Source organism: Ipomoea triloba, chromosome 7, assembly GCF_003576645.1.
Source record: "Ipomoea triloba cultivar NCNSP0323 chromosome 7, ASM357664v1".
Classification (NCBI taxonomy): domain Eukaryota; kingdom Viridiplantae; phylum Streptophyta; class Magnoliopsida; order Solanales; family Convolvulaceae; genus Ipomoea; species Ipomoea triloba.
Genome location: NC_044922.1, coordinates 20,824,240 through 20,842,303, shown reverse-complemented (window position 1 = coordinate 20,842,303; position 18,064 = coordinate 20,824,240). Strand labels below are relative to the sequence as shown.

Below are 18,064 nucleotides of genomic sequence, written 5' to 3'. Positions count from 1 at the left end.
ATAATTTATGTATTTTTGGACCGTGGTCTATACTGTCAACGCAATAATGATTAAGAGAAAGTGGGGAGTGGAGTAGTGGCAATCATTATTGCATGGACCATGGTCCACACAACTGTGTGGACTAAAAATAAAAAGTACATTATTTTTGTATTGAAGGTACATTATTTTTGTACTGTAGGTACATTATTTAATAGTATATATCAAATAATGTACCTTCAGTACAAAAATAATGTACCCTAAAACAATGTATCTACAGTACAAAAATAATATACTTTCAGTACAAAAATAATGTACTTTTTATTTTTGGTCCACACAGTTGTGTGGACCATGGTCCATGCAATAATTTGCCTAAAGCTATTACAGGCCCACCTAAGCCACCTAATCTCCTCCTATTAGTCTATAAGAAATCAAATTATTCCATACTTAGAAATAGTGAGTTTTATAATGTTCAGAGTTATTTTTTCCCTTTTGGTTCCACAATTATGAAACCATTTTCACATTTGATCATCAACTATTAAAATTTTTAGATTTAGTCTCATTACTTTTAAATCTTTGTGTATTTATTAATTTGTATATCATTGCTTAATATTAAAAAATAAATATATAAATACACACACATGCATATTTGATTATATAAATATATATTTATTTTATATACATTGTTGTTGTTGTTGTTGTTGTAATAATTCAAGGTAATCTAAGATTACCTAAGAAAATAGAGGTAATCACATTACCTTGAAACATTAACGCCGCATCAGTTTTGAGGTAATATAACATTACCAAACTCAGATTACCTAGGTAATCTAAGATGACCTGAACCAAACGGCCCATAAGGGTAAAATTATTACTCCATCTGTGCTTTTATATGTATTACTTACTATTCATTGGTCAAACCAATTCTTTCGTTTTTGTTTATTTTCTTTATTATTATTATTTTTTACTTATATTTGATGGTTTTATTGGGATCAGGTCCACCATGAACCACGTATAGAGGTACAGAACCAGGGTGGGGGGAGGGGTTGCGTACAAAGCTCGAGATACCGGCCCAAAACAGCGGCCCAAATAATAAATAAATAAATAAACAAATAAGGGAACTAATAAATAAAATAAAACTAAATATAACCTGATATGCCAACATGAGGGAGAAGACTCAGACCAATGGACCAGAAAGCGTTTGGTGAGCCAATGGATGCCTTTTAAGGTGAGGAAATACACCTTATTTATTATATTGTTGTAGGACTCATGGATAGTTAACAAGGGGCTTCGGGCATCCTTCATTCTTGGCCACACACGTGCCCTCCACTAGTTTGCTTCCAACGCACTCCTATGTATAAGTGGAGCTTCCTACCCTTTAGTATAAAAGGTCTTGAGTGGCTTGGTAGTCTAGAATTCTTGATGTTATGCTTGAGATTATGAGTTTGAATCTTGTTGGTTGCACTTTCTTTAATATTTTGCTCATTGCTCCCGCTTGGGTCAATACTTTCCCAATAAAATGGGCCCAGTGTCCCATATCCCCACATAATATTATGAAAATTTGAATAAAAATAACTTCAGTCAAGTCTCGTTAACTGAATCAGAATACTTTTTTTCTTAAAAAGATTGTTATCTCCCAAATCACTTATTTTTTTTCAATGGGACTAAATAAAGTTATAAACTATATAATTTATCAACTTTATAAGTTAATATGGTGTTGAATTAATATTATGATTTATGATTACAGAATACAGATATTATATACAAACCTTAATAATGTTAAAATCTAAGTTAAAAAATTAATATTATATTACAAATTTAAATTTTCAAACACTGAATATTTTGTAAAAAAATACAAATTATTTAATTAGAAGGGATATTAGTTGTTAATTTTGGAATTAGAGAATCACCAATCAAATATGAAAATTTTAATATTCGGAGACTAAATGTGGCAAAGATTTAAAAATTGTGAGATCAAATATGAAAATTTTAATAGACGGGTACCAAATTAAATGTGATAAAGATTTAAAAGTAATGAGACCAAATCTAGAAATTTTAATAGTCGGGGTCAAATGTAAATATAATCCCATACTTGTGGGTCATAAGTGAAAATAACTCTCTCCATAAGCATGCAATCATTCATAAACTTACCAAAGCTTTACCAACTTGTGAACAGAATTGTAATTGGTATATTCCAAGTTGGAACGCCAAAGTGTAATTCAATACAACGACAAAGGGATCATTCACTAGAGCAAGTTATTGGAGATATAAGGTAGGGAGTAAGGACAATGTCATCCATTCGTGAAAACATGATGTCTTGCATCCTTTCACAAATTGAGTCAAAGATTGTTGAAGAAGCACTTAGTTATCCAGATTGGGTTCAAGCCATGCAAGAAGAGTTCCATCAATTTGAAAAAAATGATGTGTGGTAGCTAGTTCCTAGAACTCCGCACCAAAAATGTTATTGGGGGGAAATGAGTCTTTAGGAACAAAATGGATGAATGAGGAGTCATTGTTAAGAATAAGGCTCGACTCGTGGCGAAAAGTTATTGTTAAGAGAAAGGGATTTTTGATGAAATCTTTGCGCCCATAGCAAGATTGGAGGCAGTTCATATCTTTCTAGCTTTTGCCACGTACAAAGACTTCAAAGTCTTCTAAATGGTTGTCAAGAGTGCATTTCTCAATTGTTTATTGGAAGAATAAGTGTATGTAGAGCAACCTCCAGGATTCATTAAGGAAATGGGTGAAGACAAAGTCTACAAGCTGAAAAATGTCTTGTATGGATTGAAACAAGCGCCAAGAGCTTGGTATGACACCCTCTCGTGTTTCCTAATGAATTGTGGATTCACGAAAGGTTAGGTTGACAAAACCATTTTCCGGATTAAGGATGGAGATCACATTCTATTGGTGCAAATTTATGTTGCCGATATCATTTTTAGAAGCACCAATCCATCCTTATGCAAGAAGTTCTCTAAGTTAATGAAGAGTAAATTTGAGATGAGTATGATGGGAAAACTTAACTACTTATTGGGATTGCAAGTCAAGCAAAGTGAATAAGGTATTTTCATCAACCAAGCCAAGTACACCAAGGATTGATCAAGAAGTTTGGAATTGATGGAAATTCTTTAGTCAAGATCCCAATGAACACCTCGTTGAGAATGGACGTAGACAACGAAGGGAAAAAAGTAGATCAAACAAAATATAGAGGTATAGTTGGCTCTTTTTTGTACTTAACTGTTAGTAGACTTGACATTTCGTTTGCAGTGGGAGTGTGTGCTAGATTTTAGTCTAACTCCAAGGAGACTCACCTCACAGCAGCTAAGAAGATCCTAAGATACCTTAAGGGTACGCAAAGTGTTGGACTTTGGTATCCGAGAGGTGGATTATTCGAACTAGTTGGCTATTTGGATGCAGACTTTGCAGGTTGGAAGATAGACCAAAAGAACACCTTTGAAACATATCAATTTCTAGGAGGAAGACTTGTTTTGTGGTTCAGCAAGAAGTAAAATTCAACAGCCACAAGTATTGCCGAAGCGGAGTACATTGCTGCGGGAAGTTGTTGTGCTCAATTCATTTGGATGAAACAACTCAAGGATTATGATATGGAAGCCCAAGAGGTTAGCATCAAGTGTCACAACATAAGTGCTATAGCCATAACACATAATCCAATTCTACGCTCAAGGACCAAGCACATTGATATCAAATATCACTTCATCCGAGACCATGTTGAGAAGGGGGATATTGCGCTTGAATATGTCAATACTAAAATCAGTTTGCTGACGTTTTGACAAAACCATTGAGTGAAAATAGATTCTCAACACTCAGACATGAGTTGGGAATGATTGAGATGAACTAATGAACAATTCATTTAAGTTTTGTAGATACGAGAGGTAAAATAATACCTTCGAATGGTGGTTCGAATCGTTTAAAGAAAACTGATTCGAAATGTTGAAAGAATGGGTCGAAAGGATAAATGAGTGTCTGAGATGTTAAGGATGACTGGATGGACAATTAGTTAAAATGAATGGGTAATCAATCAATATGAACATCTAAGTTGGTCAAATGGTTAAAGTGGACTGAATGGTGGACATTCGAATGGTTCAGATGATAAAAGCAACCGAATGATTAAGATAGTAGGTTGTTCACAAAAATGGTGAGAAGCGGGGAAGTTAAAACGATTGGACGAATGTTACAACCGAGAAGCACACCGAAACAAGGGTAACATTTAAATTTGCCTTGATTACATTTTGGATTAAGCGGGAAAACGACTCCCACTTAGACACATCTAACAAGTCAAACGTGACGTGCATTTAATGCTCTTCTCTCTTATTTAATGCAAATTTAATCTTTTGAGCATATTCTCTCACCACTTATAATCTAGGAATAACGTTCAAAATAGTCAATGGACGTAACTTGGAAGTGCAATTAGGCCACTGAACTAAAAAAAAAAATGCAATTAAGCCACTGAACACTCCAAATGTATGCAATTTCACCTGATAGCAGGTTACCATCCATTTATCAGGTTACTTGCTTACGTGGACGGTGAGTTGGAATTTTAAAATATTTTTAATAATAAATTATTAAAATAAAAAATTAAAATAATTAAAAAACTAGTGCCCCCCCCCCCCCCCCCCCCCCCCCCCCCCCCCCCCCCCCCCCGGTTCCACCCTTAATATTAATAATACCCTTGCCACGGAAACCTGTGGATGAATAAAATTTAATTATTATTATTATTATTATTATTATTATTATTATTATTATTTACCCAAGGTCAACTTCTTTTGCAAAACAACCGAAAAAAATCTTGAAGCTTGGAACACAACGTCGCGGGTAGGGGTGTTCATTCGGTTAACTGATCGGTTAACCGAATTTGAACTACCAAAACCGAATTAACCGAACGTGTCAAACCCTTTAACCATTAACCGAACCGAAGTTTCTATTTCCGAATTAACCGAACCGAAATTTTTTTCGGTTAATCGGTCGGTTAACCGAAGTTTTAAATCAAAATTTGAAATTCTTTAAATACAAAGTAAATCCAAATATCCTGGATGCTCCATCCATTCATATAAGGCAAAAACTTGTGTGAGACCGTCTCACCATGAGACAGGTCGGGTCGGGTCGGGTCAAGCTACAAAAGTAACACTTATATGCACAAATGTCATACTTATATGCTCAAATGTAATACTAATTAGGAATAAAATTTTTGTTACTTATAAGGGTAAATGTAATACTTTTAAGGGAAAATACAATACTTTTACATTTCGATTTAAAAGTATTACATTTTTCTACAAAAGTATTATATTTGCCCTTATAAGTAAGGGGCACTTGTCAACATTACTTATTATGAAAAATGTATTACTTTTTCTCTAATAAGTATAAAAAATTGTATTCTTGATTAGTGTTATATTTGAGCATATAAGTATGATATTTGCACATATAAGTATGACATTTGCATAGTGATTTGACCCAACCCGACCCGTCTCACGAATAAGGATTCGTGAGACGGTCTCACATAAGTGTGACCCTTCATATAAATTCTTTAAATACAAAGTAGGGATTTGTCATGTTATATAATATATATATATATATATATTAAAATTTTCGGTTAACCGTTCGGTTAATTCGGTTAACCGGCTGTTTCGAACCGAATTAACCGTTAACCAAAATTTTAGAAATCCTTTAACCGTTCACCAAACCGAAAAGTTCGGTTTGGTTACGGTTAACCGAAAAAGATCGGTTCGGTTACGGTTAACCGAAAAAGATCGGTTCGGTCGGTTAATTACGGTTAACTGAATTTTTGCACACCCCTAGTCGCCGGTCACGGCTGCCGGTGAAGCTCGCCGGGAAGATCCAGCCGTTGCAGATCTTGATCGCCACCTGTTCCCCCTCGTCGTCGATGTCGTCGCTGTTTTTCCTGGTGAACTAGAGTCACCGACCAAACGCCGTTAGTAGCCAGAGATCACTACTACTATGCGCGGTAGGAAGGAGACAAAAATCCAACGATGGAGGACGAGGATGAAACAGTAGCAGGCGGTTGTTCAACATAGTCAGCTGCCACCCAGCCTTTTTTTTTTAATATTTCAAATTTTAAATTTATAATTTATATTTTTAAAGTTTATTATTAAAAATTATTTTAAAATGCCAACTCACCGTGCACATAAGCAAGTAACCTGATAAAATGGATGATAACTTGCTATCAAGTGAAATTGCATATATTTGGAGTGTTCAATGACCTAGTTACACTTTTTTTTTGTTCAGTTATCAAATTACACTTTCAAGTTACATTCAGTGTCCAATTTAAACCTTATTCTTATCATCTATACTTATAGAGAAGCCAAAACACCCTTGACTCTAATCTTAGACCGGGCCATTTAATTCTCCTGATTGTTTGCTTTTAAATTCCCAATATTTTTGTACGGTTCTTTACTATAAACCGAGTCAAAACAAAAGCTATATAAACCCCTCACCCGGCCAAGTATTTCACTTTTTGACAAATCTTTGAGCAAGAATACTCACTTTTTAAAAACCGTTTTCTCTCCAACTTCATCTTCTTCGACAAGCTCAAACCGCAACAATCCAGTTAACGACCTGCCAACTCTTCAAGAGTTGAGCAACAAGGTCAGAAATGATTTAATACTTGACAGGGAGGGACTTTTGAGGCATTCAACAGACACCCCAACGACAAAAAGGATCCTCAAGTGTTTGGATGATGCTGGATATTGGAATTGTGCACAGTAGTGGTAACAAGAAAAGCAATGTTGTATTGATGAAGAAGAAGATTTACAGAATGGAGTTCAGAATGAATGAATGTGATTACAAATGAAGAAGTACTGTGTATATAAGCAAGTGGGAAGTGACGGGCTAATGAGCTATATTCTATGAAATTACTTTGGTGTCCTTTTCTCATTTTCTTCATTATGCATGATATCCTCCAACACCCCCCCGTAAGCTGGAGCATGCAACTGTTGTATGCCCAGCTTAGAGTGAAAGGGAGAGAGGCAAGATTCAGCTTAAACAATTGAGTTTTTCCATAAACCATGCACTGGATGGCAGCAAGTTAAGAGCCTGAACAATTGATTTCCCATGATGGAAATATACAGCTGACTTGCTCCAATCAATAGTGAGTCTAAGCCTGAGATTATGACATCACCTCTCCAAATCTGCAACGGCCAGAATTGCTGTGAGTCTTTGACCGCAATCTCAGCTAAGTAATGCTTGCATCTATTCACAATCTTAGATGACAAGGTAGTCATGCAAGTTTGAACCAAAAGCTCAATGTCATTCACACCAAACTCAGCAGCAACACACTCATCTGCTGAGTTGTTAGAACAGAGAAGCCTAGAAGCAATTTTGTGTTGGGCATTCTCTTTATCTATGGTAAGAACTCTGTCAACATATTTTGATACTAAATGCCCAACTGGAAATGTATCAACAGCACTGTCCATAAAGGCCGGCATTAAGGAAGCAGCTTGAGAAAGAAAGTCTGCAAGATTTTCATTAAGTGGCACTTCAGGAGACATGTTTGCCTGTATTCTTCCAGTTGCTCCTTCCTGATCTGCTACTGCATATAGGATTGCAATTATACATGGAAGATAACAGCAAACAGCAATTCCAATGATGCATGCCACAACAACACGAATAACAACAAAAAATACATCAACTGCCAAAAATGTTATCCAGAGCCAGTAAAGCTGAGGAGAATCCTGAGGCAACCTTTCACCACCAGCAATCAAGAACCTCTTATTCCATCTAACAACATAAAAGGCATCGTGCAAACTCTTTTGAGCTTCATCATCAAGACCTAAAATAGTGGTATCAACCTTCATAGCTTTCATCTGCTCTCCTTTTGGTTTCTTTGCAAGTTCAATATTCCTTCCTTCGCAAATCTTCATGAGACCAAAGGCAATGACTTGTTTCTCATCCATCGGCATTTCAGCAACTGTAATATCCGCATCTTTTTCTCTGTGAACTTGAATGAACCTCTCATAATACATCATATTTAATGAAAGCGATATCGAGATGAAGACAAAGCTTAGCTGGTTAACGAGCGCTGTGCTCGTTCTCTCCACAGATCTGCTCCGGAAACTACTGCGACAGTTGCGGACTTTATTCACCACCTTGAACTCAACGAACACTCTGTACGAAATCAATTCGGATCTGCTCCGATTGAAAATTGTAAACAGGGAACTGATGAGCAATTTGCTCAAAACTCTCACGAATCTGCTCCGTGATGTACGATTAACGAGCACTTTGCTCGAACACTTCGCGGATCTGCTCCACGAACTGTAATTAGAAGCTATAAAGAGAGCATTAACGAGCACTTTGCTCGAACTCTGAATAGGAATTGACGGCGACCTCTGGACGCACGCTCTCGCCATTGCAGAGTAAGAGGAGACAGCTGAGTGAATTAAGGACGCTAGGCTAATTAACGAGCACTGTACTCATTCGTTCCATGGATCTGCTCCATGAACTATGATGGCTACTGATGGAGAATCGAGCACTCTGCTCGAGCTCTTTACGGATCTGCTCCGGTAGAAAACTTCAAACAGAGGATTGTTGAGCACTTTGCTCAAAAACTTCACGGATCTGCTTCGATTAAACGACGGACTGAACAACGCAATCGTTTTCGTCACATTTACTCCTCTGCGGAGTAGAGATCCTCTGCGGATCTGTTTTCGGAGACGAAAGCGTAGCTCTGCGGTCTCCAGGCTTCGACTCGCCGGTGCCGGGAGCTGCGGCGGCATGGCTCCCTCACCGGCGAGCTCTGATACCATATTGGAATTGTGCACAGTAGTGGTAACAAGAAAAGCAATGTTGTATTGATGAAGAAGAAGATTTACAGAATGGAGTTCAGAATGAATGAATGTGATTACAAATGAAGAAGTACTGTGTATATAAGCAAGTGGGAAGTGGGAAGTGACGGGCTAATGAGCTATATTCTATGAAATTACTTTGGTGTCATTTTCTCATTTTCTTCATTATGCATGATATCCTCCAACACTGGACTCACAAAATATATGTGCCATGACTACAAAACTGTACTCCACAACTTGGACGTCGTCGAATTCTATATCAATGCCAGATTGAAGAAGAAGGCTAGTGAAATTCGTTACATTGTAAATGGAACTGAGTTTGTGATTGTCCATGGGGATATTTGTGCACTCTTTAACTTCCCAGTTAGAGAGGGGGAGGCACCTAACTGTTCCGGCCACGCCTACAACAAGGAGCAGTTATGGAATGAAGTGAAAGGTGAACAAGCACTAGAGGTCTTGAAGTTTTCTTTCAAGAAGAACATGCTCAAGCAAGATCAGATTTTAGGACGTGCAAGATGTGCTACCGCACAGGGTCCCAAAATTTTGGGGGCCATAGCCCAGTCCGGGCCTAATAGTTATTATATGTATTTCTGATTATATTGGTCCAAAATTAGGTTTTTTGCATTTTTTTCTTTGCAATTTTTCTTCAATTCGCAGTTTATTTATACTTTGATAGGGCCTCACTTAATTACTAGCACAGGGACCGCAAATCAAAAAATCGGCCCTGTGCTCAAGCCCAAGTTTGAACGAGCTGTGGACATTCTCAGCAGAATAGTTGAGAACAAGGTCGCATGCACTAACGACGTTTCAGAGGAAAAATTCACCATGTTGAGTGCCCTGCTCAGCAATTACCTTGTCGACTAGTCTATGGTGGATTTCAACTTCCTTTGTCAGTTTGTTCAGAAGGTTGTTGACCACTCATCAAAGAACTTAACACAGGTTGTTGGCTTCGAATTTCTTGTGACCAAACTTATGAGTTTCAAGGGACACTACTACAGAAATCACATACAACGTCGGCTAAATAATTAGCCGATGTTATATGTTATTTAAATAATTAAAAATTAAAAAAACCTTTAACGTCAGTTATGTGGTAATAACCGACGTTAAAGGTATACATCTAAAACTACTACGGGATACGACGTCGGCTAAGTATTTAGCCGACGTCGTATCGCAAACGCCCACCGTCGACCTTTGATACGACGTCGGCTAGAACATTAGCCGACGTCATATCACCAAATTCACTTAGCCCCCACGCAATACGACGTCGGCTAGGACTTTAGCCGACGTCGTATTGCGCCGTATTATATATAATGGACCTACAACGTCGGTTATTAGTAATAACCGACGTTGTAGGGTTTGTAATAAAGCCATCATCCCCAAATTTAATTTCAGACCAACAACCAAAAATTGAACAAAGCGCCGTCGCCCCCCAAAATTTCAGACCAACATCCCGTCGCCCACTGCCGTCGCCCAATCCATCGCCGCCGCCACTGCAAGCACCGCCGTCCCGGTGCGAAGCAGTCCCGTCGCGAAGCAGCCTCCCTCTCCGTCGCTTAAATTTAAGGGGACATACCCGAGAGCTGCGTTGCCTGTGTTTTCCTGCACCTGACCCCACCGGAGATCTGCATTTTGGCTCGGCTCAACCGCGCCTTCCGCGGCGCCGCCTCATCTGACGCCGTCTGGGAAGCCAAGCTGCCCGCTAACTACCAACAGTTGCTCGACCTTTTGCCTGAAGATAGATACCAAGGGCTGTGCAAGAAAGACATCTTTGCGCTCCTCTCTCGCTCTGTCCCCTTCGATGACGCCAATAAGGCATGTAATTTCTTCTTTAGCTCTTTGCTTTAGTTTCTCCACTGTCATTTTACGGACTTTTATGCCTTTAATCAAAGATTGGGAGTTCTTATTTACAAAACTTCCAATTTCGATGCTAGATTCCTTTGAAGCAAGAAGACTAATTAGGGATTTGGTTAGGCAGTTGAAATATTGTGAAAATCTTGAGTGATTTTTTTAAAATATCTTTTTTGGGATATACTATTCAGATAAGTGTTCAAGTACTGTTGTTTTCTCTGAAGTTTGTTCAATTCTACTCTGAGGTTATACCTTGGTGCATGGCCTAGATTGCAAAGCTTTGATATATATATATATATATATATATATATATATATATTGAAATGCTAGTACTAGAGATATCTTTTGGTTGTGGCGGCGGTATATCTGAAGATGATTATCTTTATGTAGCTATCTGCATACCCAAAATTTATATTTCTTCTATGCGCCATACCTGAACCTTCAAGGTTGGGGAAGTTTCTATACAGAAACTTGAGACCATGATTGTTGCAAAGTTAAGATTTAAATTGCTTATTAGTAATGGAATCTTGCTCTCTAACTTCAGAACTAAAACTTAGAGGTCCAGAGTGATTCGTGATCTCACCCGATGTATTCTTTTCAATGTGTTGAACCCACAGGTAGTATGGCTGGATAGGGTTACTGGAAGGATTTGCATGTCAATCTCTGCAAAAGCAATGACCATAACAAGGATTGAAGATAGGAGATATTGGAACTGGCTTCCTACAGAAGAATCTAGGTTAGACACTTGGGCTTAATCTACTTTGTTCTGATGTGGTAAAATGATTGGGAATAATCAAGTTGGTTGGAAATATGATTCTGAATTGCTGCAGAGAGCTCATTAATATTTGATGGTAATAGTTTGTGTCTTTATGTGTAGATGATAAGTTTGATGTTGGCTGTGATCAGGTGGTGATATGCATTTCTGACAGCTTACACAGGCATGCTTTTCTGACAAATTGTACATTGAATTAACTTTTTGTGTACAGAACCATAACCTTTAGTTGTTAGGTTGGTCCCATGTTAGTGACACATTGGGGACTTAGTGGACCAGTGATTCTTCGGCTATCTGCTTGGGGAGCACGTTATCTCGCAAGTTCAGATTATAAGGGTACAATATAAGTTTTGAGTTTTATTTATTTCCAGTATAATTGTCCCCTTTATTCTATCTAGTCATACATGAATGCAGGAACACTGTTGGTGGATTTTGCTCCTGATCATCATATTGATGATTTGAAGTCTGTACTCATTAAGCACAAGATTCAGTTTGCGGTACTTCTGTTTTCAAACCATTTCAACTCCATGAAGTTTCTTGTTCCTCATTCTGTTTACCTGAAGGAGATTTGGAAACTATTTTTAACTTCATATTTCACAATCAAATCTATGTTTTATTTGATTCTTTATTTCTTTTAATAACCTTTTAACTTTACATCTCTTTTCTTCCCATGCAGAGACAAAAGTTGCTCAACTCTTGTCCAATGGAGCTTGGCCTTGTCAAGAGATTTTGGAAGTATATATTAGACCGTGAGGTTGAATGATGAATCCAGTTGCAGAATCACTGTTTATGTTCTATGCATCAATATCTTCTTGATTGTACGTGTCCACTATTTCTTTGCAGGGACTAGATGGAGATATCTTGTGGTCTTCCATTTCCAACAATTTGTTGATGTCCATTGTGTTTACTTTAAAGCATTGTTCCTTTACTGTGAAGGGAAAGGTAAGTCGTTCTAGTTTTCTTGCTTTTACGTATTCAGTGGGTTGGTAACAGAGAATATTTGTGTTTTCATAATACTTGAAGGGACAATTTAAGGATGAATTTGCCACCGCTGGAGGAGTTCCATTGTCGGAGGTGCTCTCTTTTTCTTTTGCCACTACTTCAATGGGGATGCATCATATAATCTATATATCATTTATATCAATTGCTCTCTTGAAACCTTGTGAGCTGATATGCATTTTGATTACTGAGTTCAACTTTTCTACCTTATGCCTTTCAAGCAGATTTACTTGAATACAATGCAGAGCAGGATCCATCCATGTCTATATTTTGCTGGAGAGGTTCACTATCCTGCTTATGAATTGCTTTCTTTTGCTATGTATGATCTTATGTTTTGATACCTGATGATTTCTGTAGGTACTAAATGTTGATGGTATAACTGGAGGGTTTAATTTTCAGGTAATGGGAGTGTGTTCTGGCAACTAGGTAGAATAATATACTGATCTCCCACCATTGACAGATATTTATGCAGTTAATAAATTGAATTTGTTGGCTGTGAGGCTGGCAACTTTAAGTTGTGGAATCGTGAGAAAGAATCAATTACAAAGTGCTGCTCAAGTAAGTTGTACCCTGTTTGAAGTCATGATGGTTGTGTAAGGGCAATGAATATCAAGCTTATCCAAATTACTCTATTTATCATGATATCAGTTGACTGCATAAACATATTATTGTGTGTAAAGACTCTAGGCTTGTGTTCAGGTGGAAATTGAAGTTCCAAGATGTTTGAGAGTTGATAAAACTCAACCTTTTCTTTGAAAGGGAACACAACCCAACTGGTTTAGTTGAGCCTTTTTGAAGTATCATAGTACTCTTATGAGCTTTTATTGTTGTATTTATGTTTTTTCTTTTCCTTTATTTAGATTTAATGATTTATAACTAACTTTAAAAAGACATGTTTTGGATTATCTTTAGAGAATATAACTGAGATGATGAAATCCCATAATCTTGATCCTGAGAACTTTTGTCAGGGTAATTTTAAAAAATAAAATGAATATTTTTTTAAAAAAAATTACCCTACAACGTCGGCTAGTCTTATTAGCCGACGTTGTAGGGTAATTTTTTTGTTTTTAAATTACCTACAACGTCGGCTCGACATTGTAGGGTATTTTCTTAGTTTTTAAATTACCTACAACGTCGGTTATTTGTAAAGAGCCGACGTTGTAGGGTATTTTAGTAGTTTTCAAATTACCTACAACGTCGGCTATTTGTAAATAGCCAACGTTGTAGGGTATTTTTTTTGTTTTCAAATTACCTACAACGTCGGCTATTTGTAAATAGCTGACGTTGTAGGGTATTTTATTTGTTTTAAAGTTACATACAACGTCGGCTATTTGTAAATAGCCGACGTTGTATGTGTACCTTACAACGTCGGTTAACATATAGCCGACGTTGTATGTGTACCTTACAACGTCGGCTAACTTTTAGCCGACGTTGTATGTGTACACTTACAACGTCGGCCAGACCAACGTCGGCTCTATTTAGCCGACGTTAAAAGCCGTCTGTGTAGTAGTGGGATTAAAGCTTAGGAAGGGCGCCACGGGTCACCAAACTTAACACAAGGGATTTCTTGTGACCAAACTTATGAGCTAAGTGAAAAATCCACGAGCCATTCCATGCGTTGACGGGCTCGTGGATCAGCTCCGATCCTGTTCGCAAAAATGGGAAGATCACTTGGAGAAAAGATATTTAATTAAGGGAGCTTAGGTAGAGAGAGGGGATTCCATCATCTTAGAAGAGATCTAGAGATTGTAGAAGAAGATTAGCTAGAATAGAACTAGAATTAGTAGATCTTGGCTACGAATTGAGGATTGAAGAGCTTGTGGATTACATTTGCTATTGCTTTGGTAACTCTTAGACATTGATTTACATTGCTTTTAGTTTTCAATTGCAATTTCCTTTTAATTATCATTTGAGGTTTTAGATCTAATTTCTTTCAATTTCTTCCTATGAGTAGCTAGGTTTAATTGGGAGTTGGATGCTCCAAACTAGGATCATGCATGTTTGATTTGAATTCTTTCATTGAATTGAGAAATGCAAGTTAGGTGTATAACACGACCCGACCCGTCTCACGGATCCTTACACAAAATTTTGCCTATCAACAAATTTGTTTACTCTAAATTGTATGCATATGTTTAGGGGTACCAATATGGGCCAACCCGCTTGTGGTGACCTCGAAATTTCACTTGCTTTTGTAGGTAGTACAATAAGAATTTTTTTTATCGAATTTTTGTCAAACTACCTCACGGGCCAATCATTGTTACGTGAACCGTAGTCCAAAAACACCTAAAATATATTATTATAACTTATAAATTTAATTATTCTAATGATCTAATCTATAAAATACATTATTCTAACTCATAAAATACATTATCTTACCAAGAAATTTCATTAATCTAACTCATAAAATGCATTATACATTATTCCAACTCCTAAAATACATTATTCTAACACATAAAATACATTATTTTACCCCCAAAATTTCATTATTCTAACACATATAAAATACATTATTTTAATTAATTAACACAGAGTTTTTTTTTTTTTTTTTTTTATTATCAAAATGGTCCCTCAACTATTACTCATTCTCAATTTTGCATTTCGACTTTTAATTTCACCAAATGTGATCCCCCGACTTTAATTTTAAAAACTCACCTAATTCAGTCCTACATTAGGATTTATGTTCACTCAGCGTTGAAATCGAGGGCATTTTGGTTGTTCACTGATTTTCTGCCTAATACATTCAACATTAGTTTAGGGACTATTTTGAAAAAAAAAAACTCTATTATTTATTTAATTTTTGTTTATTTTCATTTTTATTTTTGGACTCTATTAAATTAAATACAAAAATAGTTTTTCCCAAAATATTTAATAAACAAAAATTAAATAAATAAACAAAATGTTCATTATTCTAACACACATGCGGAGCAAAATTTATTTATTTTTAATATCAAAACGATGTTTTAGACCATGGTCCATACAGCTGTGCATGTTGAACACGATCTACATAATAATTTGCCTCATGGGCCAGATTGTTGGCATGCATGTTTTTAAAAATAAAAATAAATAAAAATTATTTTGAATTATCATTAATAATACTCAACACATTCCATATATTCACTTGTATCACAAATGATTTTTTTTCTCTGTTTGAAAAATAAAAATACATGATAGAAAAAAAAATATGAATAACTTAATTTGATAATTTTTTAAAACTAATTATTAGCTCGCATGCAAATAAACTTTAGGCCCTAACTTTCCCCACCACAAGGTGATTCAAGGTCATGTAAGTCTACATTGACACCCTTATATAAGTTCACACAATTTTACTCCTAAAGAATTTTTTTTCTTTCAAAAAAAAAAAAAAACATGTACTTGAGCATTGTACACACGTGTTCAAACTCATGATATTATGCTTAAACAACAAAAATCTTTTTTAACTTGAATTATTAACAACTCTTATAAATTATGTCCACCAAGTGTCGGAATTGTAATGTGATTTGGAGGTAAGAAGAAATATAATATGTGAAGTTCAATTAATAGCATTGACCAATTAGGATTTCTGAGTAGTAATGATATATAAATTTTAACATATGGTTGACAAAGTTACTAAAAAAGCCACCTTTCTATAAAGTAACAAACTCAATAATTAAATGTAGTATTTTACCAAAACTCTCTAAAGTCGACCATGTTATATAATATCTTCCCAGTGTGATTTACTTCTCTTAACTTCTGTAGTTTGTAGGTTAAATTATTACGCATGAGTTAAATTTACTTAGTGCATACATGACAATGACTACAAATTTTTCATCATCACTCAATAGTAGTGACACTTATAACATAAAAATTGAGTCAACTAATTTTTAATTTTTTTTTATATAAACAAGATAATGCCTTTTTTTTTTTTAATTCCTATAATTGAATCTAAATATCTTTGGTACGTGTATTATTTAATATGTTTCCTTTATAACTAGGAGTAATTTTTATTTAAGTTTGTTCAAAGGACAGAGCGCTATAACAGCCTTTCAAGTTTCTAGATAGGAAGTAGAGGGCGGATGAAATGACAAGAATGTGAATACTAGTCTCACTTTATGGAAATTGCCTTTTTATGGATCTTTACTCATAGTCTTTCCCTCCCATGTATGATCCTATAAATACCTCATATATATATATATATATATAGTATCATCAATCTCCTACCCTTATATATGTATCTCATTCGAAATGGATGGAATTACCAAAACCCATGAAAGTACTGATCAAATGTTATCTTCAAAGAGGTTAGTTCGATCTGATCTCATTAAGAATTCCATCTTTTAATGTGTACAGATAACTTTTTATATAGAGTTAATTCCATTTTTGGTCCTAGATTTATAGGTGACATTTTACTTTTAGTCATTTTTTTTTCAAAACATTCACTTTTGGTCCTAGTATTATTGTGGCATGACCATTTTTGGACCTCCGTCAAGAAAACCATTGAAATGCCGTTAAATACAATGACATTTTGATCTTTTTTATACAAAGTAGATTGACCCATTATATTTTTTATGTTTATTTTTTGAAAAAAAAAACTAAAATCGAAGACTGAAATGCTCTTGTATTTGGCGAAATTTAAACTGTTTTGTTGATGAAGAACCAAAAATGGTCATGCCACAATAATATTAGGATCAAAAGTTGATGTTTTAAAAAAGAATGACTAAAAGTGAAATGCCACATAAAAATCAAGTACAAAAAACGGAATTAACTCTTTTATATATGTTTTCTATATGTTTTCCTAGGTCCTTTCTGAATGGCAAAGTTGCAGTTATAACCGGGGGAGCTAGAGGAATAGGAGCTGAAACAGCAAAGCTTCTAGCCGGAAACGGCGTCGATGTAATCATCGCCGACATACTGGACGAGCTGGGGGCACCGCTGGCCGAATCAATCGGCGGGCGATACGTCCACTGTGACGTTTCGAAGGAATCCGACGTGGAATCGGCGGTGAAACTGGCAGTGGAATGGAGAGGCAAGCTAGACATCATGTTCAACAACGCCGGAATCGCCGGCCCGGGCGGCAGCATCGCGGACCTGAAAATGGACCAATTGGCGAGCCTGGTGGCGATAAACCTCAACGGCGTGGTTCACGGGATCAAACACGCGGCCCGGGCCATGATCGCGGGCGGGAAAGGCGGAGCCATCATATGCTCGTCGAGCTCGGCGGCCATCATGGGCGGCTTGGCGTCGCACTCGTACTCGCTCTCGAAATCGGCGATCCTGGGGCTGGTGAGGAGCGCGGCGTGCGAGCTAGGTCAGCACGGGATTCGGGTCAACTGCGTTTCGCCTCATGGCGTCCCGTCGGAGATGCTTGTGAGCGCGTACCGGATGATTCTGGGGAAGACGGACGTGATGGCGGACGAAGTGGGAAAGATCGTGGGGGAACGAGGGAGCCTTTTGCGGGGGAGAGGCGGAAGGATGGAAGATGTAGCGCAGGCGGTGTTGTTTCTGGCTAGTGAAGATTCTGGATTCGTTACGGGGCACAATCTTATATTAGATGGGGGTTATACTTCAGCTGTTAGTCAAATGAGCTTCATATACCAAGACTAAACAAACATTTAAAGTAACTATATTACATGGACCAATTAATGAATAAATTGCTATTCATTTATTAATCAAATATTAATAT

At 36.7% G+C, this 18,064-nt stretch overlaps 3 protein-coding genes across 9 annotated transcripts; all 3 read left to right on the top strand.

The window, feature by feature from the left end:
• The first annotated feature begins 8,990 nt into the window (after nucleotides 1-8,990).
• Nucleotides 8,991-11,474, top strand: LOC116024318 (F-box protein PP2-A15-like). The gene is made up of 3 exons (XM_031265213.1): nucleotides 8,991-9,303; nucleotides 10,351-10,598; nucleotides 11,252-11,474. Exons 1-3 carry the CDS (start codon nucleotides 8,991-8,993, stop codon nucleotides 11,387-11,389), a joined length of 699 nt encoding a protein of 232 aa, XP_031121073.1. The 3' UTR covers nucleotides 11,390-11,474.
• Nucleotides 11,252-13,227, top strand: LOC116024614 (uncharacterized protein YtfP-like). 7 transcript variants are annotated; one of them, XM_031265553.1, is made up of 10 exons: nucleotides 11,252-11,370; nucleotides 11,512-11,572; nucleotides 11,643-11,742; nucleotides 11,821-11,903; nucleotides 12,083-12,160; nucleotides 12,250-12,348; nucleotides 12,430-12,480; nucleotides 12,630-12,686; nucleotides 12,763-12,804; nucleotides 12,878-13,225. In XM_031265553.1, the coding sequence occupies exons 3-10, from the start codon at nucleotides 11,652-11,654 to the stop codon at nucleotides 12,887-12,889; spliced, it is 513 nt and encodes a 170-aa protein (XP_031121413.1). In that variant the 5' UTR covers nucleotides 11,252-11,370; nucleotides 11,512-11,572; nucleotides 11,643-11,651; the 3' UTR covers nucleotides 12,890-13,225. The 7 variants fall into 7 exon arrangements, with proteins under 7 accessions (XP_031121413.1, XP_031121412.1, XP_031121417.1 ...); XM_031265552.1 differs by having other exon boundaries at nucleotides 12,866-13,225; XM_031265557.1 differs by lacking the exon at nucleotides 12,763-12,804 and having other exon boundaries at nucleotides 12,866-13,225.
• Nucleotides 13,228-16,555: 3,328 nt separating this feature from the next.
• Nucleotides 16,556-18,005, top strand: LOC116026220 (short-chain dehydrogenase reductase ATA1). Its single transcript, XM_031267701.1, has 2 exons — nucleotides 16,556-16,682; nucleotides 17,181-18,005. Exons 1-2 carry the CDS (start codon nucleotides 16,627-16,629, stop codon nucleotides 17,983-17,985), a joined length of 861 nt encoding a protein of 286 aa, XP_031123561.1. The 5' UTR covers nucleotides 16,556-16,626; the 3' UTR covers nucleotides 17,986-18,005.
• The last annotated feature ends 59 nt before the right edge of the window (nucleotides 18,006-18,064 follow it).